This window comes from Fopius arisanus, unplaced genomic scaffold, assembly GCF_000806365.1.
Source record: "Fopius arisanus strain USDA-PBARC FA_bdor unplaced genomic scaffold, ASM80636v1 scaffold00008, whole genome shotgun sequence".
In the NCBI taxonomy this organism is placed as follows: domain Eukaryota; kingdom Metazoa; phylum Arthropoda; class Insecta; order Hymenoptera; family Braconidae; genus Fopius; species Fopius arisanus.
Genome location: NW_011887747.1, coordinates 1422149 through 1447369, shown reverse-complemented (window position 1 = coordinate 1447369; position 25221 = coordinate 1422149). Strand labels below are relative to the sequence as shown.

Genomic DNA, 25221 nt, shown 5'->3' with positions numbered 1-25221 from the left:
GACTCGTGGAATAGGCGAAATTTGGTAAAAAATTAAACCCGACAAAATGGAGAAGAGACAAAAAAGTAACGCACCGGGGAGCCGAGGGAACACGAGTGTAGTGTCGGGTCAGTGGAAAAAGTTGAATGTAGTCGGACTAGTGCGTCCATTATATGACTACCTCCCCCACTTCGGGGATGTGGGGGAATAAAAAATGGTCCATCCGTGGATTTTTACATCTGCGCTCTCACGGGATGATCGATTTGCATCGATTATTGTGACTATGGCCGCAAGTGCATATGATGGTCACCGGATATTTCCACTAGCTCGACGACTAAAAAAAAAAATCCTCTCTTTGGACAGCAGACTTTCAGGATATTTTAATGAACATTTCCAGTTTATTTCGCTCCGAAATATATTTTACGATGAAATCGAAAAAGAGAAGAATTAAATGCAAATTAATTGACAGACATTTTTTGGGAATTACGTATTTTTTGGGTTGTCATGGTGATGTTTGTAATAATATTGGTTTAAATAATTAGATGATATCCTAATTTCATCCAAAATCATCTTTCAGAGTTTTCCACTGATTTCTACTGGTATGACTATTGATAAAGTTGAACTACTTGAGTGAGCAGTACATCTGCTTTAGCCGCTTCTGAAATCACTTTTTTATTTATAAATTATCATCGAGACGTCATTCACCTATCAAAAACTGGTGTGAATAATTTTGGTTTGAATTTCGGAGCTATATTAAAAATTCAGTGAGGAATTTCCTTAGAAAATGTAATTTTTGCAGATAATTAGAAGATTAGAATTAAAGGACAACACAGAACTAAATCAGAACTAAATCAAACTAAAACCTCGAAAATCACCAATACCGTCAATTCAGATTCTCTGAATACAACCATAGATTTATAAAATAAATTCGGCAATATTGGTCGCAGAAGAGATGACAGGAATAAAAGTAGAGTAACAGTGAAGCAGGAATGAAGGAGTGCTGAAGCAGTGGTGGTAGAGTAGGGTAGAGTAGGAGGAAGATTTTAAGGATTGGCGGTTCTCTCCCGCAGGGATTGGCTATTTATTCCTTATTTATTTTGCCGTGACGCTTTTCGCGGGAGGGAGGATGAAAGTGAGGGACAGAGGGAGAGAGATGGAACGGAGAAGAGAATAATAAAATAAAAAAGTGAAAAAAGTGAGAAAAAGTGTGGAGAAGGAGAGAAGCTGTGACGAGGATGGAGAAGGGTGGAGATAGGGGGTGAAAGGCGAATAGAAAAATATTCCCCCACTACTTGGTGGTAAGGAGAGTACGGAGGCGCGATTGGGGTTGCGCGTATCGTTCGGTGAGCTTGTTTTCCCTTGCGCTAAGTTTAGTTCGTTGTCCGGCCGCATGGCGGCATCTTCACACCCGCCAACCTCTCAAAACTCCAACATACCTTCCAAATGCCATCGTTGCTACTTGTTTATGAGTCGCGCATCAAGCCCAACTGGCACATGCTGCACGGTAGATGGAAATATATCCTATAATCCATCAATATCACCATGTACTGTGGTTTAAAAAAAAATTGTGATAGTGCCAAAAGGGAATGAGATTATTTTTAAAATGCCATAAAATGTAATAAAATAATGGATAACTCAGTTAATGGACCGTTTCGAACACGTGATGCAAAAATGAAAATTCATGTTACCCTTCACATGACCGATGGATGTTACTAGTGAATTGTTTTAACTGTTAAATCATTGCAATTAATTTAATTGATGTTGATGTTCTTGAAAATTTTATGAAAAAATCCGAGTGATGTTCTTGAATTTTTTTAATTCATTACTCGTTGACGCTGTGAAACATTGTGAGTGGCGAGGGACTTGCAGTAGTGATAACCACCTTTGGTCGGACTAAAGTATATCTGTTCTGTTGATTGTTGACTACCACAGAGTGTATTAAAGTCAATGTTATAGTGTTGGATATTTCGAAACCTATATGATAGGTGAATGAATTTATGCCATTATTCGTCACTGTCTTTTTTTCTCGTAAATACTTTGCTTGATAATCTTCTTCATTAAATTGCTGCCCTTATCCTCGCCATTCAATTTCCTCGCCCAATGAGTTTGGTATTTTTTCCAACGTTTATCAAAAAAAAAAAACAACAATTTATTGAATGCAGCAATTCGTGACATTCAGCTCTTTACTCTCGCAATTGCACTCTTTTCAATGCTCTTCATTTGTGCTTGTGTTATTTTCATTTAATTCATCTTTGGCGGATTCTTCGCGCAAAAATATTTCGGGTATTTGAATAAATATTCCATAAAAAATATGGATAGTGCATTGAAAAGTAATTGCTTCTCATTCCATTTGAAAGTTCTTGATATCAGGCAAAAATTGAACGTGCCCTAGTGCAAACTGTGATTGTTTCAATTGTGGGTAAAAATTTCGCCTACATTGCTACAAATATCCAACGTACTAACGAGCAAAAATCTACCATATTGGCAGCTGTCGATTGTTGCTGCTGTACCAATATATAGCTACACGTAACGAGATAACATTTTTCCATTCAACAGTGTTTACTTTTTTTCTGACTAATAATTATGGATTTTTCATTAAACCCCTGGCTCGTTCAAAATTCCGCAATTTTGCAATGTCCAAACTTAATCTCCGTACTGCATATATATGATTGAAATATCGTTCAATTTTAAATATCTAAACGTGGGATGAATACTGTTTCCACGTATTTTCATCATACTTCATTCACTGGATTTAATTCAATAATTCACCGAAATGACGTTGATTCATTAATTATGTTTTAATATAACCTTTAATATGTTTTAATATATTATACATGAAATTAATACATAATGAATTCAAATACACTTTACCGTGTACGAGGAAAAAATGATCGAGATAATAGCAGAATAAATATTGCTGTATTCAATAGAATAAATTAATTGAGGAAACTGTGGCTGAGAAAATGAGAGAAAAATGGTAAAAATTGTGTTATGCAATACCGAGCGTATTTGATAATAATATTTCAACTGTAAATAATAACGCGTTGACAGCTCCATACGGATTTTCCGATGAATGCCCAAGCAGTACGTAAAATTATTGAATTAAAACAATCGTGCAAATGCTAAGTGAATTTATTTGACATAAGTAAATTGACGAGTTTTCGTCTCCTCGCGTTTGTAAACAATTTGAAAAATTGTCTTGAAATAGATTTACAAATTCTGTTTTAAAATTTATTGAATTTCCACTCCCAGAATAACGAGCAAAGAGAAATAATAAATAAAAATAATAAAGTAAAAATTTCGTTCATATATTGAGTGGTCCATTTGGAGTTGTAAATTTTAAAAAGTCAATGCAACATCCATTATACAGGATATTAAATCTGTCCGGATGTTTCCTAAAAAAAAATGTTATATCTCTCGAAAAAACAGCTCCGACGAAGGATAATATTTTCTACCTCCTGCTCTTGTTCTCCAGCGTTTATTCACAATAAAGAAAATGAAAAAAATGATATAGCGTAATCCTGGAGAGAGCATTTAGAATTTATCAGGTGGCATGACATTAAAATGAGAAACAAATAGTGAAGGCAGGTAATATGATGCGTCAACGAAAAGCCGAATGCTAAATGTAGAGTTAAAATTCCATTAACGGCAAAATCCCGGGGTAAAATGAATAGGGAAGTTGAAGTTACCCAGTCCAGTGGTGAAACGCAATGAGTTGAAAGTATAGATGCTAGGGGTTTGTGGAGCTTGCAGACGCGAAATTCGCTGGTAGACTAAAGGGCCACAAGACTTAAGCCACCACAGGGAAGATTGAGAGGGAATAAAAGAAGAAATACAAAATAGTATAGGGGCCCAGCGCGAAGAAGACGGAAAAGTTAAAACTCCTGGCCTCTATTGCCCGAGTGGGACCGGGGCATAGAAGTTTCAGACAAGTCGAAGAAGTTGGAAAGCCTCACTTTATTCTTTTTCCTTTTGCTCTTTTCTCACTCCAATCTGCCTACACGTACACTTTGCTTATATATCTACCATGCGAATGCCTCGACCCCTGGTGCACCCAAACATGCACTCAATAGACCAACCGATGTGGGATTTGCGTGAGCGGAAACCTGAGAAGTTGAGCGGCGAACGGTTTCGATTAAACTCCTTCGATTACTGGGCGCCGGATTTTTTTTATTTTTCTTTTTCAAGAAAAATCCGTGCCACCACCCCGGCAAATACGTGAGTCGCTTAGGAAACTTTGAATTTTCCTACCGATTTCTCTCGTACATTTACATTTCCAAAAATTTACCATTTCAATTGTGATTTGATTCGGGGAATTTCGCTATTTGCAATGCTTCTCGTTTTTTATTCCATTTTTTTTTCTCTATCTAAGGCCCTTATTCGGCCCTCGAACTCTGGTGGGAATATCAATATTTCTAGAGTTCGATGACAAATTAATTCAGACCACAAATTTCTGGATAAAAATAATAAATCATTTATATATCATATATCATTTTCCTGACCAGAAAAGTTGGTTTTAAGGAAAAAATCAAAGTTAAACTCCACCTCAGTATCGAAAAAAATCACTTGAAAAATAGTTTTCAAGTCGTCCTTCTTACTCTAACACGATTGAGTGATTTTATATGTGTTGTTATAAGAGAAAAACGTTGGATCATTTATAGGATGAAAGTTGAAAGGGAAGGAGAGGATAGAGGGAAGGGTGACTTGAGTTGAGCGCGAAACGTCGCAGTTTCAAGTGCCAGTAACGAGATTCAAAAGTTTTGGCTCCTCTGGGTTTTTCTCCCACTGGGAATACTCGACATCAGGATTGCGCTAAAAGAAAAAGAATTCACCCCAAAAAAGTCAGAAGAGCCCGGAAAAGATTGAAAAATATAGAATATGGGACTTGACTGAGGAGAGTAGATAGAGCATAACGGAGTGTAAAAAAAGGGGGAAAAAAATATTCAGGAAATAACTGACGGGATAAAAGAAATATCCACGTACGTCTGCTAGGTGAAGACACGAGATGGGTTGGTAAGGTGGGTTGGACACTGAAGTAGAGAAGTAGAGAGTTTGAATGGGAAACGTGCTGAGAATGGTGACACACGAGACGCCAGGAAATTGGGCTATGGCTGTGTCATAATTCTGAATCTTTCGCGAATGCACTAGGTTGGTCTATTCGCAGGGTCCTTCCACGGCCGTTGCTTACGCTTAAGCACCCGACGAGATTGCAGACAACCCACCTCTCATGATAACGAACATTGTCCTCTCCACTCTCTCCAATCCCCCACATAATGTATCATCCCATTTTTCTCATCCACTTCTCCCCTCTTCCATTTCTCACCCCTAACTCTGAAAATTTGTCAGAGATATTTGTCGGCTATATTTTCACCCCAAAAATACCCCGAGCAATCTGGAAGAGATTCACCAAAGCTAAAAGACCAAGTTAAGTCCCTTGCTATTTATCAACTCTCACATCTTCTCAAATCACACTCTTATACACCTTTAAAAAATTATCCAGATGCAGTATTAAAGGGCTCTTTGATAAAAATTTTACAACGTTATCGCACATATTTCTGTGAGAAAGTACGCGACTTTGTGGCACTGACGATATGGCGCGTGGAATATTTTCCACTATAGTGTCACCTCGAAATCTGTCGCGCGTATGTTATGAGATCTCGTAAAATTCTCACTACCCAGTAACACTCCATATTCATGTATATTGTTCGAAACCGAGGGGTCAAAAAAAAAAAATTAGAAGATGTCGAAAAAAAAGGGGTTGTAAAGTGGATCCACTGTGTTTATTATTTTTTGTCACTTCTGGAAAGGAAATAACGAATAGAGAGAGCGAAACAGTAAGCCGGGTATTTTTTATTTTTTTTCTTTCATTCCGTACTAGCTTCCATACGGGATGGAGAGACACGTAGAATAGAGGGACTGCATGGATTTTTGCAGTGGAATTTTTTTGAAAATCAAATAGACGCAAAGTACTCAGTGGGTAGAAAGGGGCCGTGGAAAAACCCCCAGCGCGTTTGTATCTACCAGCGATCGTTTACATTTTTCTAGCGTATTTCTCTCGGTACACATTCGTAAGCACGAATTCCATGGGACAAACCATTGTTGTTCTCTTCTCCCCATTTCTCCCTTCATTCCCGGACCCCTCATCCCTTCCTCTCGTTTTACGTAAAAAGGGATTCTCTCTGCTGAGGCGTACGATTGCTCGGTCGCGCATCTGCATCTCTCCCCTGGGGTATAACCCAACCAAAGACCCGAGAACACTGGCAAATGAAACAAATAGGATGGTGTGTTACCTTGTGTAAAATGAACGTAATGTCACATACCTATTTTTCATCCTCTTAGTTTATTTCCGCTCTTTTCGCTCTCGTCTTTTTTCCATTTTTTTTATTCTACTTGCCCACAGAGATACTATTGTACATTGTCTTTAAGCATGTGCTGCTAGCGTTCCGCCATTTTTCCAGGCTTTTCCAGATTTTTCACAGCTGTCGACAAGATTAACGCGAAAAACTAGACATTGAGAAACAAAATTTTTATTTGGAAATTGATTTAAAAAAAACATTTTTTTCACTTAGAGACGGCAGCTTTCACCCACCAAAGTTTTTTTTATCGTTTTCCTAAATTTGAAACCAAATGTGGAATTAGTTTAGTAGATGAGTAGGTGACGACTGTAATCGATGATGATACATTCAATAATTGATTATTCTCCTTAAAAAAATTCAACCAGTGATGACTATTTGATTTGTCTCAATGAATATGACAATACCGGGTTTCATAAAAGATAAACTGGACGAGCGGTATAAATGCGAATGGAAATGAATTTGCGTGAGTCTCAGTTTATAGGCCACTGTAATTCGTAATATTTGGAAACAGTATGCCAACATAAAAGTCAATAGTTAGTGACAGAACAGAAAAGTACAATAATAAATGACGAAATTCATAATCTCGTGTTTTTCTCTCATTAATTAGCCACTATTTCGCTCCTCCCACCACTTCCGCGGATCGAGTAAACGTGGATTGGTGAAAAAAAAAATGTTTATGGAATGAGAAGTAATTAATGTTGACGATTGTGTAACAAAGTTTCGTCCATTGTTACCATCGGTAATTAAAAACTCGAAGAAAATTTAAAGAGCATTTCGAAGGAAGCAGAGAAAGAGTTAAATTTAATCGTTTGCTTTATCGGCGTTGCATCGCTGTCATAGAACGTTGGTGCGATTAAACAGCTAGCATAACCATGGTTGAATTACGAGTATAATAATTCGAGGTGCAAACCGGCGTTTGTATTGAGCTACACCACATCCCATACTCCTCTGCATTCTACCTGAAATTTTCAACCTCTGTCCTGATTCGTTTCCCGTCATTATGATCTTTCTTTACATCTTGATCATTATCTTTGAATTATTTTCATTAAGCAAAGAAAATGTGTACTAAATAATGAACCTCGCTCTAATTAATTAAAATGAACTCCCCAGATTAGCTGTATACTAGCTCGAAATATATTAAACAAAGAGCATATTCTGGCATTCACCAATAAGCACCAAGCGACGAGAAGTCATGAGATTCTACGGCCATTGTTATAATTCAATTTCACCAAAGTATTCCATCAATGAAATAAGGAAATTACTGAAATGGAACGAATTGAAAAAATCATTTTCAAACGCTTCGACAGTATACATTGTTGAGAGAATCGTTGAAAATGTACAAAAGAATATTGAGAAATGAAGAGACTAGTTGTCTATGTTGATGTAGTTAAATTGTACCTCGACAGATCACTGAGAATTTAGTCAAAACAAAATTCAATTTGCGGAGAAAAATGGCTATGGTAATTTCGCCCCGTAGCAAAATCGTCACATTGTCATTGCTCATTGCAATCACAATATTTATTGCTGTAATAATAACCGGTGTCATTGGATTTTGGCACAATACCGAGGATCCAGTTAAACCATCCAGTGTTGGGGGTGTGAGAACGGTGAGCAGTAAGCTACAACAATTCACTGGTTATACGGCCACTAAACATGTGAGTATTTGCCCTGTAAAAATTTATTGCACACATAATTATATTTTTCTTCTGCATAGTCACTGACATTAACGAGCCTTTATCCGGTCGAATGCGCGATGGTTAAATGCAGGTATCTGATTTCCCCGCGTGAATATTATTACTCGAGTAAATTGGTCAATACTTGGATAATCTAACATGACTAACAAAGCAAATAACGACAAAAAGCCGAAATTCGTTCTTCTTCTCTGTTCGACATCTTGATGAGTTCTGGTTGCAATTCCAATTGCAATGCAATTCTATATTATGCATTGCAATCATCGTCTAAATACAAGTTGGGAGGTGAAGATAAGATATACATTGAATTCTGTGGACTTGCCGCCGGTCTCGACATTGTCACTCTGGATGATCAATTAAGCAATTTTGCAATCCGTGGCTTGATATTAGCTGGAAATGCCAAAAATATCATTGGAGTGATTTAACCGGCACCTTGAACATTTCATTGTTATCGGTAGCTCAGTTTCAGATGATGGGCGTCGTGTGGAGGTGGTCGGGGATATTCAGCTGTAAAGTGCTAGTCGATAATAGGATATTCACAGACTCAATGCACATACAGAATAGTTATGTACTTGGAAGTCGTACGAGACCATTCCGATGGCTCTAAAACGTGGTACACCACGAGAAACCTAACTCAACTCAGTTTACGTCGTCACCCTTCGGGGAAGTTCCCCTAAACTCATATCCTCACTCATGTTCTCTGGCCGTTCACCCAAAACCCTCAAGTTGTCACTATAGTGACCTAATTCGTGTCTAATTCTCCATCGGTTTTCCTTCAATTCTCTTTCAATTTTTCACCCATAAATTGGTCATGTTCCATTCCACTAACTCCCGGGTTTTATCACTTTTTTAGTGGAGTAAATCACAAAAAAATCACTATACCATCGTGAGACTGAAAATAACAATAGTCGTTGTAAACTCAAAGTCACGGTTCATGTTGTGGAATTATCGTTGGCGTCATTTATATACATATCTAAAAATTTAAACGTAAATTGCCTTTGTGAAATGCAGTTCTGCCATTATATTGAAAATGTATTTTAATCCCAAAAGCAATGCAAATTACGATTGCACGAAGTTAGTTTACCACTTTGCTGTATTGGAAATTATGCTCACAATTGTCGCAAATTACGATTATGTACACAATTTACGATTTCGTAGGAGTAAATGACTTATTACATAAGATATAACCGTAAGTTACTACTGCGACATCATAAATTACATTTATAATGGTCATAAATTTCCATTACATACGCATAATTTACAATTTTCACGTCGTGAATTCATCTCAGAAAATTGGATTAATAAAAAATTTTAATGGCTGATAAAATTAGATCAGAATTCCTTGAAATTGTCAGAAATTCGAAGTTTATGATGTAATAACGGCGAAATTTTACATTGATATTTCAAGATTTTTGTTTCAATTTGAAAAGCATTTTCATGAATTAAAAAAACAATTTCTGAACTTTCTTTTCACGCATGAAGAATCTTTTTCATTGTACTATGACTGCAACATCCACATTTTAACATCAAATTAGTTCTTCCCGTTTATTACTCTGCACAGACATAAAATTTGATACCCAAAAACAGAGATGTCCTTTTTTTCCGTTTTTCTATTCATTTTTTTCCCTTTCATGTAATTTTAGTGGGTGGAAATGTCGCTTATAACCACACAACGTGTTACCCCCAAATTGAAAGTTTATTTCCATAATGCTTTTATCGCCTGTACACGGGGAGTAAAAGCATTACGGTCACAGTAAAATCGCGGTTCTCTCTCACTCCAACACCCTCACCCATATATATTCGTAATATAGCGCCTACCCTCTTTCACTGGTTCACCTCTCTCGCATTTTACCCGTTCTTTTTCCAATCTCAGACCCTGGATGGTAACGCAAAGTATCTGATACCAGTGAAGTATTGGGAAAAATAAAGAAATTCACAGCGCGACGGCATAAAGTGAACTTTCACAGGATATTTGAAAATGATTAAAATGCCTCTTGAATTGGAATATTAATATTTATGTACGCTCATACAGCCTGAAGCTATCAGCCATGTTCAATGTGAATTGCGTCGCTGATCCTCTCATTTTTCATCCTTTTGTGTTATGAAATTATCCTTTTATTGCGAGTATTCAACTTCGGCGGGTATATCCACCGTCAGGTTACGATTGCAGTTCATTGTTGAATAAAATCAAAATTGAATAAAAAAAAAATGACAATGAAAAAATTGAGAAAAGACTAATCGCGTAAATACTTGATTGACACTTTTTTCTCAGTGTAACCGCTACATTTTTTCTCAACTTCCATTCCAATTGAAGATGTATTTTTCCATATCTGTGGAAAATATGTCTTATGTCTGATAACTGCCGCATTTTTCTTTACTGATGACCAATAAATTCATGTAAACATATCCATTCATGTTAACAACTCCTGTAATCGACTGAATACTGGGGGACGATTTCAGAGGATTTTCAACATACAGGTAAGGGCTTGGCGACGGCTATGGGAGGAAGTGAGCTAGCGAAGAAAAGTGGACAAAGAATGCTGACGTCTATTGAATTTAAAGCGAATTCGTTTTCTGAGGCGGTGAGCCGCGGGCAAGGCACGTTTGTCGGCCACTTTGAAACAATGGATTGACCTCGAGCTACCGAATGGCTTCCGGTTTTGCTTGCGCACTCCACCATCATCCTCGTCACCCCTAATTTGCCAGTTGTTCAGAGATTTTGCCAAATGCTTTCACGTAGCACCATCCAACTTGTACATTGCCGATACGGTTGTGCACCCTCCACAAGTACATACCAACAAAATAACAATTAAAATTCATTGGATTCACGAGTACAAATAAACCGGAAGTCCTAGGGGTTGGAAAATATATTTTTTTCAATTTTAAATAAATTTTCGACCATCAAATGCAATTTTTAAAGATTTTTTTTTTTAGAAACCAGAGATAATCATAATTGCGCACGAATATGTGTATGCATTTAGGAAAAGTTAAAGGCTAGATAACTGTAACTTTAACAATAAATCGTAGTTAAACCGGGAAGCATGGTGGCAGAGGGTTGACACAAGTGAAGGAAAGGCACGTTGCCGACTTTCCGTGAACCCGACGTTGTAAACTTTTGCATGTAATTATAAATAGACATTAAAATGAGAAATAATAATGAAATTCAGTGGACATGAAATAAGTTGTGTCCAATGACTTGAACGTCAAAGTGTCACAGTGAATTTCTCCCTTTGTAGAAAACTAGGTCTCTGTTAAATAGAGACACGTACGAGGTAACAACAATACGTATGGTACGTATGATAACGCGCGAATATGCGAGAATGAGAACATGTCTATGGAAGCAGACAGTGCCCATGTGTTTTCTCTATAATGTTAACGATGCATTGGGGAGGCTAGGAGGTATGTGAGAAGTACAGAGCAGAGAGAAATTGTTAAAGTGTTGAGTAGGGAGCTGTATGCAGATACGTACAAAGGTACACAGATGAATAGACTGAGTATAAATGAGCAAGAACGTTTCCAACAGCCAACTATACTTGGTTCAATCATGTCAATCTCTACGCACACTAGGTATCTTCACAAAGGTGGCTTAGACTGGTACACCCTTAGGATCAATGCAGTAACAGAAGTACAGCTTTCCACCGGTAAACATCAACGACAGACAAATCTAGTTATCTACACTGACAATCTACCCCCCATCTACATCGTCCTTCATATCTATGTATTGTCGACGGGTTTTATGGTTATTATAATAATTTTATGGGCGAAAACTCGGGTGCAATAATTATACACTCGTGCTCTATAAAAGAGCCAACCAGTACATTTCGTACGCGAGATGTTCAGCTTCATTTCCCGAGGTGAAAAATATGAAAAACTGTGATGAAGAGGAGGAGAATGAAACGACACTACAAAGCAATGCTCAGGACATTTATATTTCTTTCACCAGGCAACAACGCGTCACGAATTTTCCTTAATATTTTATGTGCACCGAAGTTCCACAGACGCACAGCATCTCTTCATTCTACGACTTTTCGTTGATTTCTGTTGCCAAAAAATTCACATCTGACGATATAATACGTTTTTATCCATTGCCTCTCAATGGCACATATTTTCTCTCGGAAATTCATTTTCCCGCACTATTTACTCGTCCAAGCGTTATAGACACACCTTTAGCGTACGTTTTTTACTTCTTCTTCTTCTTCTTCTTCTTCTTTGTTCATTATGCTTGAAAAATTCAAGTTCTTCAAAATGTTTGAATATTCGTACGTCAAATTTGCCGAGTTGGCAGTGTCATGATGCAGTTGGTATTTGTAAGGTTGAAAGCGAAAATATGGATATTTAGAGAAGAGAAAATGGGTAGGAAGAAATGCATGTAGGTGAGGGAGAAAAATGAGATAGTGCGATCCAGTTCCTGTTGAATCATTCCACCATAAATTCCCATCCTGTGTTTATTACGAGTTCGTTGTTCCATGTGACAAACGTTGCTCCAGGAAAGATTAATTATCGTGGTTGCGCTGGGAGCCAGATACAGGTGGCCCCTGGAGTTATGAAGTGGAGTTGTTTTGGTGAACAACCCGGTTGGGAGCCACACCAACTATTCCATGTCGATATGTGTACCTGCCCAACTATTCTCTTGGGGATATCATTGTTCTTCCACCATCGACCACATAAACCCTGTTGATTTTCACCTTTCAAATCATCATAACATTTCACACAAACTGCGCACGTGTCAATGTATGACCGATGCATGATTTGATAATGAAAGGATATTAATGCCCCCATATCAACACTGAATATGATTAGCTCCACGCACCTACTTACTATTCCGCATGTGTTTGCATAATTTATTTTCAACATGTCATGTGTCGTTGTTAGTTGTTACGTGAAACCTACATTAACCAACCTCTGAATAACCGTAAATAAATTGTCATTGTTATCAGTGTTGTTGCCCAATGAAACACATTTTGTGGCTCTCAATCGGCGCCACTGTTGCAATTTTACCAGGGTATCGCTACCGACATCGATCCAAAGGACTGAAAATTATATTACTATATTATTCAAAAGCTTTATTTAAAGTTAATTTTATTAGCAGTTAGTATTTAATTACCTCCGAAGCCGTACATGATTCAGTGGTCCTTCCATGTTCGCGGAATTTGCGGTTTTTCGGAGTACTTTCCCAACTCTTCGTTAAAATATTCGCTTCTATTTCTAATAACGAAATTATAAGGATTGAGCGACAGATTCTACAGATAATTTCTCTCTTGTAAAGTCTTGATATATTCAAATTCGCAGTGTTTTTTCGTCCGTCACAATTCCACATGACCTATCCTGAAGACAGGCAAAAAACGACAGTCTGGGATTTGCTGTTAATTAACGTTGGATAAAATTTCAATTAGGAATCCACTAGAATGCTGTGCATTCACTATATCACGAAAATTAAACCTGTTATCTCTGGCTTCACTATTTCAATGTGAAGTACAAATTTTCTTCTTGTACCGCGGCATGTGATTATCCGTGAGTCTGTATTATACTGACAGTATATTGACTTTACGATGAGTTTCTCACATCTCACCGAGGATAATCATATCATTCTCCTCACCAAATATAACTCTTAAATTTCCTATTCCCGTTCACAGGTCAATCACTTCATCGTCGCAATAAGACTTATATCATGAATATTTATCAAATTTAAAAATATCTCCACAATAATAGAATACAATGCACTCGACTTAATGCCCAAGTCATGCCATAATTTCACAGAGTCAATCCACCGTCGTCCACCCAGAAGTTACAACATAATAATGTATTTTCCTAGACAGACTTGATTAGGAACCATTCAACCATTTTATTCAGCCATTTAATTTCACACAATCATTATCCACCCTCTGAAGCTCTTCTGTAACAAGCCTGTCAGTAGCTTGTCAGTCTTGACGAGCCGTTAATTCATAACTCAAAGTACAGAACACGCGAAGATGCCAAGGCTCGTGGCACGTACAAAACATCCTAACTCCCTCACTTTCCATCGGCTCATCTAAATCAGCTCGTGAAAATTTAATCCATATTACCTTCTCTATCGTTGAAATATCACGGCATCAGCCTGTTTAAAACACATGCCAACTGAATGGGAATCACGTACCCATGTAACATACGTATCGCATCTTCGCCTTCTCAGAATTCACTCCCTCTTCATCGATCACACAATACTAGTAGAAGCGTATGCAGAAAATGCATTGTGCCTTACATTCCTTTGAGCTCACTTGTTTCGAGAAGAGCTTCCCATGCACATTATTCCAGAGGAATTGCCCTGTACTCTCTATTTTTTTTATTGATTTCTCTGAATTTCGATTGACTCGCTTCAAAACGGATCATCTTCATTTATCAATATTTAATATTACTTCCCTTAATAAAAGTTCCTTTACTCCTCCCTTTCCGTTTGAAAGAACGGGTTTTCAATTGTGCCTTTACTTTTCGTCTGAGTTATTTGAAAATACATCAACTCAAATACTACTACCGCAATACTTAACACTGACGGTAGAGATATTTTTAATTTGCCCGAACTAGCGTCTTATTTAGTAGACTACAACAAAGACGCCTTGATATCAACTAAGGTACGTCAATATAAATTAGTCCGGAAGCTTCCTTATATATCATCATGAAATTCCTCTCCTCTTTGTAGCAAATTCTCAGGGCCCATGCCATATCCGTCAGTCCCACTTCGAGACTGGATTTGTCTTGTTAAGGGAGCTGATAGTGTGTGTACAGCCCATTCATGAATACGTCCATAGTCACATCTAAAAACAATAGATTCGAACGATATTGTATTATCATTCCGGGAAGTTAGTGCCCATCTGTAAATTCTAATGGGATCTTACTTACGATATTGTAATACTAAACCATTTGTCTGGAATGTCGATTCGAGATATGAAGGAATTAGCAGGGGAAAATATATGTATAGAGCTTGTGCATTTGTATAATTGTAAGAACAATTCCTGGAGCTAGTATTCCGAGGAATTTAGAAGCTCACCGATGCCAGATTGATTGCAATGGTTCACTGAAATTCCACTGTTCCTGTTTCTCACTGCAGAATAGCTTCTCCATTGAATTTCAATACATCACCTTTCATTGAATAGATATCAATGCTTGAAAATATGATGAGACTCCCAACCGCCAAACCGTCATTCATTTCTAATATCTATAGAATAAAAAATAACAATCAACGGAAGGAAAGACTATTTGAAATATGCAATAGGTCTTGTTCTTGCGATGAGCACGGTATCATTCTTCAAACCAATTCTTCTCCAGCTAGGTGCGGGGGTGGTGTGCATTGAAAATCGCTCAGGAATATTTTAATGATTCATCTGGAGAACCAATTTTACTATATTCCTCTATCACAATGGCTGACGAATACAAGGAGAATGATTGGAATTACTAGCCAGAAGACGGAGTGCAATTCTGTTCTAGCAAAGAGAAATCCGATGTAGGGAAAGAGAGATAGGACAGATGAAAAGAAAAATGGGGATCAGGCAATAGTGTGAAAAGAGAATTGGCGACGGGTTTTAACGAATCTCAAACTTTGTTCTGGGATTTTGATACGAAACCAATTGGCATTCCGGTGGTTTTTCATTTTATCTTTTTTGGCTCTACACGTGGTATTACAGCTCGATCGTTAATTAGAGTCCCGTAAGCCATTGCATTCGATGCTCCCTACCATAAAAGCACGCCAATGCATTCCACCTTCACAGCCTTATTTCATCACCGTCCCTGTAATTGAAAAACTGTACTCACAGTGAATGAACATATGGAAAACAAGATGATGTAATTAATTCCATTCAATACCGCATTTATGACGTAAAGGATCTTTTTATCTCATCAACGTCACAGTATTATATATACATTATGACATAATTTCGTATTTATTATATCTGAGTTGATCTCACCACTGTGCATTCGAATATACACAGCGAGTAAAATTGCCACAATAGATAACAATAGAGGTAAATAAACATAGAACCACTCGGCTTATTATAATCTTGCTCCTCCATGACAATGCGGGAAAGTTTCTTCTCTCTATTCATGTGCAAGAAGTAGTACAATCAGCAATAACAACTGTGGTAGACCTACTCGGAAGACACGATCCAAAGGGGAACTTGATATCGAGTGTGAGTACTGAGTTCATTCCCGTTGGGCATTGCCGGAATGTAAACCAATGTTTTGCTGTATACCATGAGTTCATAAATTGCACATCCTAGTGACAATTGAAGTTGACATGGAAATTCGCTTGTTGCATTAACAGTGCATTCCAATTATAATCTATTATAATCTATCCGCTCGAATTGGACTCCCGCAAAATTTCCTTTACAGGTTTTAAATGCTCTGTCATTCGAGTAATGTTTGACACACCTGTAGCTCAAATTACTGATAATGTGATATAACGTTTATTACATAAATAATCATAACACTTCCACAGCAGTCGTGAACCAGAATGAATAACCGATAGTTGGGGGAATTGTTTTTCTCTGGAGTGGCACTTCAATTACACAGGTCAATCGTTAACAGGGAGGAATCAATTGTGATGAATTTTAATCCGGGCACCAAGTACTTCTCGAAACAAGATAAATGCTCGTGCTTTGAAATGTTTATAAATATACGAAGGGATCAATGATTACAGCACTGTAAGCCATTGCATTATTTATGAATCTGGGAATTTTATAGGGGACTTGAGAAAATGTGGAATAAATATATCAGAGGAAATGATATGACAAAAATGTTACTGCAGTGGGTTATAAAATATAAAAATACATTTGTCCAGTCGATAGAGCTTTTTTCAGAAGTTAAATTCGAGACTTTCGTCGTTAAAAGCATTTTTGTTAGGTAAAACTGATAATATTTTATTAAATTCCATAGAGAAATGGTACAATATTAAGCATAAATGAGAAAATTTGGAATTTTTATGAATAAAAAAATAAAACAGTTACTTCCTTCCGGCCAAGCCCTCGGGCGTGTTTAAGTCTTTTGAAGTGGCCTGCTGCAACAAGTTATATATAAAACACGATTAGAGTACGGTACAAGCGAGTCAACTATTTTCCTCCATACTTTTATAACTAAAGTGATGAAGAATTGTGGAAATTCTGTGGAAAAGCTGTGGTTTTCGTTTGAGAAAATTGTTGCGTGATTGTTGCAACCTGCGAAATACCTAAGTACTGAATATTTGCTTTCAATCTGTCCTGAATGCTTCATCGAAATTGATCCCCACTCTGTAACCTTTCATCCTGTTAGCCTTCTCATCCCAGAAAAACTTTAGCACCATGCAGTTCCATCCCATCAGATTCAACGACCAGTTGCACCAGTCGAACACCGGATGAACAATCAATACCAAATTTCTATAAAATTATAAAAACAAATTAAAATATCCAAGATTTATGATTGAATATGCAAAGCAATGGCATTGTGAAAAGTGAATTGTATTGCCTCTCGATAATTACAATTGATTGCAGTAACAAAGTCCATAAATTATCGAGAAAATTTTGCGACAAATTGTTAAGAGTTTCTCGAGAGAGATTAAAAATACTGGACAGTTCGCTATTTATCAACCAGTAATCCCGAGATTAATCCGAGTTTGAAAGAAAGTGAAGATGCAATAAATATATAAATACAAAACAGGGCGAAAAGCGAGACTCCATTCGTGAGGAAAATGTATAATCCTATCAGCAATGCGATACGTTATTATTTTCTCGCTGTTTCTTTGAAGGGTCTCCTGCAAACGTTGAGATTATATTCCGGGCTGCCCCAGGACCTCGTTAGATGTTCTGATATTGAGGTAAGTAAATCGCCTTATTGCTACTACACAGATATATGTACACTGATAGTAAACAATTTTTTTCCGAAAATTCTGACTCTTCATTCGATGCCATTGGCAAAGGAAAAAAATATGAATTAATATCGAACGATTGTATTACAATCAGGTTTAAATATTATCATTATTATTATTATTCCAGGCTGTAATTTAAACTCTGGCCATTAATGCGCTGTTGGCAAAAATATAAACTTGATGAAAAATTGATTATTCATTTTTTGGCAGGTATATCGTTAAATTCGATAGGAAGAAGAATGAGCCGAAATAATTATTGTCACAATATATTAGCCATATATTTATGAGCTATAATAAATAATAATAATATATGCTAACCCTGGAGAACTCAAGATTCCAATTGATATTACGGTGGAATCAATATTTCGAGAGCTCATTAGTTGAATGCGTACGCATATATATATATATTTGAAAGTGACTCATTTAGTTAAGGCAAACAATAATTCCATGAATAATCACCTAATATTTATTGTCATCTATTTTGAATAGAATAGACTATCATTACTCGAGCCATTGTAAACAATATTTTTATTCATCAGCTGCTCACTAAATCGCAGGGTATATAAAAACCTTTATGGCCGATTATAATGGCTGCATTCCACGCCCCTATATCGTCATATGATTCCCGGTAATTTCGTCTTAATAAATGTAATTTTACCGCAATCTGTTTTTGAGCCCGAAGGGCCGACAGTGCGTTCGCGCATGCACTGAAGTCTCGAGATCTTGGTATTCCACCGATTTACGTCTCTTCGATGAATTTACCATCCTATAAATTCCTCGAGTCTCTCCACAAGTTCTTTCCAAAATTATCACTCAGTTTTTTCCAGCTAGTCATTTTTAAAATTGTTTTTGTCTATCATGATTGTGCCTTTATTATTAAAAATTCATGTTAAACTCGATCTCTCAACGTGATATATTAATTTTTCGTTAAAGAAATTCACACTTCAAACCCCGTTTACAAAATTGCCTCAATTTCCTCGTCACATTAAAGATACTTCGTGTCAGCGGCAATTGCTTAATTATTAGAGCGAAGATTTTTTAGAGTGATTGATTAACTTGGAATGTATCTAATGCACCAATAAATATTGGCATTTATTCGGTGATTAATGGCGCACAATTATTTTGGCTAATATCGGGGCATCTACCGTGGAATCCCATATCTAATCGCTTCCCGCGTAAAAAAAGGGTCTTTGGAATATTTTTCAAAAATCTTTGGAAGAATCCAGGAGAAACATGACGACGAGCGCCAATTATAAAATTGCGAATTTAAGTTTTACCGTGAAAATATTTGCACGATGATTTTTGAAAGATATTCCAAAGGACCTTTTTTTCTACGCGTGTATTTATCGGGGATAAATAATTAAGCAATCGAAATCGTCAATTCTGTTCCCTGGAAATCAATTCACCAAGTCGATATATTTTACATGGTGGTCTTCCCCTGGGACAATCGATTATAAGTTTTGGAATCTATGCTGTGGTCGTCTTCTCTCCGCGAATGGACGGTAAATCGAGATTTACGAACAGGGATTACGCTCGCGGGGCCATTTGGCGTTTGCCCATTCTGTTTCATGTTTCTTTTTGCACAACCCAATGACCCGATACCTCGTAACGAGCCACTACCATACGATTGGTTATATTTATTGCTACTATATACCATTAATACTTTTTTTGGCTAATGGCGTACTTCAAGGTTCCTCAATTTCGGGCTAACTCATTTTTTTCTAAATCAACGCTGCCAAACATTTCTAACACTGTTTTCATCGTCAAATGGCATTTGATCATTTTATAAAATATAATTGAAAGTGAAAGAGGAGAATAGGATAACATCTCTCTGAAAAACCGATAATCTATAACTGATGAATCGGTGAAATTTTTAATTCTGCATGGTATTTTGGAGCTTACGAAACTATATGAATAAAAATCGACTGAATGGAACGGATTAAATGATAAAAATGGACGAGTGATTCGTTAAATCTCCAAATGAAATATTCAGCATGAAATATTTTTAATAGACGGTCGCATGTTATTATATACCACAACAGCATTGATTGGTTAGAACGTCTTCAATTTATTTAGCCCGAAAAGTAGAAAGTAGTAGAAACTTCCGTTTACCCGATACTCGAACTTGGGCGCGATACATCAAGGAACATTTCGTGGCCCTTTTGCTCTGAACGTGTCGTTAATCACACGAAACGCCCTAAAGTTTGCCTAGTCGTGGCTGCGGATTAGCGGAGGAACACCATTTAATATGCACATACATATCTATATATATGTCTATATATATATTTCACATCGTGACACATGATCGTTAAATTGGCCCCAAAACCACCTCTACCGTTCAATCTTTATAATCACAGTTTGGAATTCAACACATCCAAACCATGACATCTCAATTGTGCTAGATCGCAGGCAATTTTACTGTTGGAATAAAACTCGTTATCATCAACCAATAAAGTTGTTTCCAATTAATGAGTTCACATTAACTTTAATTTCTTTTGTATTCATCGAATAACGAAATATTCCAACTATTTTCTCAGATCCTGAGTGGAATAATTAAAATACCGCATACCGAAAGGACTAACCGTAAAATAGATAGAGATAAGTAATTGTGAAAGATTGATCCAGTAATTTACGCTTTTTTCAACTTGAAAATTACGAAATCCGTAATCTCGTAAATTAGGTTCAAAATTTCGTATTTTATGGCTAGTGTTTTCTGGGTACGGACTGAGTAAAAATTCTAGTTTGTGTCAATGAGCATAACTTTCTGTTTATTATTTAATTAAGTTTTGGGTTATATTTACCGAGGTCAGGGGTGAGTTTGCCATTGGAAAAGTTAGGGACTGACGAAGTGTTATATACTCTGAATGCGGGATTCAACACTGCCTATATTGAAGGAAAATTATGACTGCAGGGATTTTGAGGCATAAATTTCTTAACGGCTTCGTGGAATGATTCGGTCCAAATTACAAATTTAAAAGCTCCCGATCCGAAGCTTCTAGGATAACCAATAAAGAATGAAATCAGAAAATCAAAAATTGAAAATTGAAAATTTTTAACGAGCAAATTATCCTGGAATAGTCTAAAAAGACATAAATAAAGATTCAAAATTTAAAGCCGGTTAATTTTCCGGCGCACGAGATGGAAAAATATATTTTGTGATATTCGCCATTTTGAACAGTAGTTTTGGTGGAAATTATAAAAAAAGTTATTCCAGAATTCTTCTGCCTGATCGAACGTCTATTATTTCTTATAGCCGAGAGCTCTAAATATTTCTTAGGAATATTTCAGTGTTTGATATGGAATTTTAGCGTTGGAAATTAAGGAAAGGGATTTTGTTCATTACCATAGTTCAGGAAAAAACCTGTTGACATAGATGAACCCATTAATGATTCAAGCAGCGCACTTAAAATGGAAATAAAAAGAATCATAAGTTAACATTTATCTTCAAATCAATTCCAATTTAAATCAAAATACTCCAATATCACATTGCATTGAAAAAAGTCCTTACCTTGGCCAAGTAATTTTAACTCATTTCGTTAGAATTCTAGTATCGATATGAGATTATCGATCATCCCGAGAGGTACTAAAAATACTGATGAGATTTGAAAGCGGCACTGCAGACTAACCCGAAAACCTGTACGAATCAAAAAAATTTCGCAAATGAAACAATTCAACCAAAAATAATATACAAAAAAAAGTATTGATTGGAGGATGAAGAAATGAGACCTCTGTACCGCAGTATTAGAGTCTCATTATTTGAAGGAGGTTGGGAGAAACCCGATGATCAGTATCTCGGCTCTCGTGGGCGTGAAAATTGAACCTCGGCTGGATTCATCGGTGCGACGTCGGCAACGAAAATGGTGAGAATAGGAGAGAGAGATGCAGATAAAAAGGCTTGGAGGAAGGAATAAAAAAAAAATCGTCAGCCCTATTACAAAGATCTTAATCTATCCATTGCAATGGCTGATAGTACTGAGAACTACGAACGAAATGGGTAAATTATTTCGAGAACAAGATGGGGAACTTAGCACCCAAGAGATTTGTTTTGCATTTACATTCTCAATTGTCGGCAAAAAAAAATTCTTTAGATTGGCGACGGAGCGCTTCTGGGTGTTTGATATCGGTTACCAAAATTATCTTGCAACAATTGTCAATTGCAATCAACAACGTAACCAAATTAGTTAAAGATATTTATTAACACCTTTTCATTTATTCTGAATTCAGTTGTTCCCAACACACGCGGGCTCAGGTGACTATTCTGACCCATTGGAGGGTGGACTCCTTGACTTTGATAAGGTAGAGATAGAAGTATTTGACAGACAGAAAATAACAACATAAATATAAAAATAGAATAATAAATTCTAACGCTTCTCCTGCTGCTTCTAATAATAAGAGCCTTCTAACTAACCTAGGATAATTTCGAATTGGAGATGAATTATCTCTATATTATAATACCTAAAAAAATTAATGACTTTCTTAATTATGTGGATCTTCAAGTGAATTATTCATATGTTTATTCGTAATCAACTTAAGTAGGGTAATGTGAAATAAATGGGTAATGGCTGTGATCCAGTGATTATTGGGATAACGTCAAGATTACTTTGGAAGACATTTTGACAAGCTGGACTCGTTCCGCCTATCAGGCGAAAACGAATCTCCTTCCTCATTAAGGAACCCATTGAGAAACACGAGAGGAAAGAAATCAGATGACATAAACCAGATCTTCGAAGGATGTTCTCATCAAAGAGATAGTGTAGAAAGCAACTTTACGACTGGATAATGTAATCCTCAAAGAACCGATTATCAGTCAGTTTCCAGGAAGTTTTTCCTTTGGCCTAGTTCGGAACAGGCTTCCAAAATTCGAAGCTTCATCTGTATAATATCTTCACACAATACAAAATCAATATTCACGATTTTTTTATATAGTTGTGTATAGGTTTGCAACTTTTTCGCCAAAAGGAAAAAGTCTGCTCGTAAAGAGTGCGCAAATATAAAAGAAGCAGTGGGGAAAAGATGAGCTTATTAGAGGTAGAATGCAGGACTTGGTGAGTTTATTTAAACTGCAAAAAGGGGTGGTAAAGCGAGGGGGTGAACAAGTGGTCTACCAACCCCTATATTTTCTCACGACATGGTTACGAAGTTTCTTGTCAGAATGGTAACGCGTAATTATCGGCTCTTATGTCAAGGAAAAGATAAACCACAGAAATCTCTACAGCAAATAATTGCCACCAAACTACTCTGCTTCCACTGAATTGTATAAGATATCACCCGTTTTTGGAGCTGAAATGATAAATTTCGATCTAAGCTAGGTGACAAAAAAAATTACAACATAATGTACCTTGATAAAGCACAATGCAGCACAAGAGTAAAGATTCTTTTTGTCAAAAATTTAAATTGAAGCTAATACCAAAAACTTCATGCCATAAATCAATGACGACAGTTATCAATTAACCGGGGATTGCTTCTGAAATTTCTTACCATCGCATTTTGAATAATGAACAGAAAATTGATTTTTAATGGAATATCAATAATCTGCTGAGCCCATTGAAATTAAAATAAATGGGAAGAATGACGGATCGTCTGTATTTTCGTGGTCAAATTCGAGGCAATTTGAATACGATAATCGCAAACGTCACCGAAATCCGGCATTGCTGCGGGAATCCTGTGAACGAAAGCAATTTCCAGCTTCAATTTCGACGACTGGAGTACAATGAACCGCCAATGTCGATTCAATGTTGCAATTGCCATCCCCCTCCACACAAAAATTTAGTAATACCAACGTGGCCGAGTTAGTTGATTACAGTGGCTAAATCGGCCGCATCTAATGCTCCACAAAATTCGCGGGAGGTGAATTCAATGGGCGTGCAAGATACCGTTTTTCCAGTCATTTACAATAATTACCAGATGCATGTTGAACATCACAATAACTGATAATTCATCTAACACGAATTGAAATTTGAATAGTGTTGAATCTTAGATCATTGCACAAACTCACATTCCTATAATTTATTATACTCAAGTCAATCAACCAGTCATTATACTCAAGTTTTCCCCATTAAGACCGGACGCGCGCTTTAATTATATCAATCATGATTAACAATGTGAAAATTTAATGAGTTCTCCATTCAAATTAGCCGCCTCAGACGACTAAATCAATAAGTAATAAGCATGACAAAGTTTCCAGTATAGATAGAGATATCGATTGTCCCGATATTTGTACATCTTATAATAGGATTATATTATAATTTATAAACGTCAACTTTGACGACTCTTTTTTGCGAATTAAGAAGAATTTAATTATGCTTGAGATCTTACCGAATCAACTTTAGACGGAATCGGTGAGGCGCCTAAAGTATGAAGATCTTGAAAAAGTCTTTAAAAGATTATTTCTATTTAGTTGCGTATCTTTTATTGCTCCCTTTCTCCGCCAATTAAAAAAAAACGTATCCCTTGTTTTTCTTTTGACTGATTTTTAATTAGTTTCTTACATTTTTTATCATCTAATATTATCCAATCCGCTTTATTTCTGGTATTTATTGACATTACAATTTCGCATCGCATTTCCATCCCTCGAATTTTTCGCTCGACTTTCATTAGAAATATGAGGATTCTCACCAGAGTTTTTGCAACTTAATCCAACTGTTTCACTCAGCTATACTGCACTATTTCTCCTACGTTCTAGGTTTATTAAAGCTATTTTCTCTTGGTCTCTTTGAGAAAAGTTAAGTGATTACTAGACTAACTCATTAATAACTACACCTTTGCATTTATATAATTTGCAATTTAATTATTTGTTTTGATTTTTTTCAATTATCATTTTGATATTGTCAATTATAATGTCTGCACACAGTCAGACAGTTCTTGAGGAGAAAATCGACTCAGGTACCGCTGTGGGACTGCTGGTCTAAGTCAGACCCCAGAGCCTGAATAATTTGCTAGATGTGGAATTATTCGGTTTTTAGATCACCTTTCGTTTTTAGAAAAATATAATCGACGCGAGGAAAAGCTCTCACATAATAGTTTATAAGCTATACTGTTTAAATGCATTCGAATTAATTTCATTTTACAATGGTCAGCATTCTTTGACCACCATAGCCTTACAGTGCCAATGAAACTTGTATTTCTAACTCTAACAAGACTTGCAACCATTGCGATAATTAATGAGCAGCTTTACTCCTCGGCACTGGGTCGTCATTCGCCAAACACTAACGAAATATTTAACTCTGTTCTGAAGAGAGAAAGAAAATTAGAGATCTCACGAGACTTCTCATCAGGCAATTATTCCTTCACTTAATGAAGCACTCTTACGTCTTTTTTAACAATATCATCC

General features: G+C 36.6%; 1 protein-coding gene across 8 annotated transcripts in view; it reads left to right on the top strand.

The window, feature by feature from the left end:
- The window catches only part of Mp (Multiplexin), an 85061-nt gene that overhangs the window by 50930 nt on the left and 8910 nt on the right, over positions 1–25221 (top strand). For 6 of the 8 annotated variants that reach the window (XM_011316727.1, XM_011316725.1, XM_011316731.1 and 3 more), the window contains exons 5-6: positions 17772–17840; positions 22116–22187. In XM_011316727.1, the coding sequence (XP_011315029.1) occupies positions 17772–17840; positions 22116–22187 (141 nt within the window). Of the gene's footprint in view, positions 1–1885; positions 1965–7445; positions 7991–17771; positions 17841–22115; positions 22188–25221 lie in introns of those variants that run through there. The other 2 variants (XM_011316732.1, XM_011316728.1) reach the window with 2 other exon arrangements.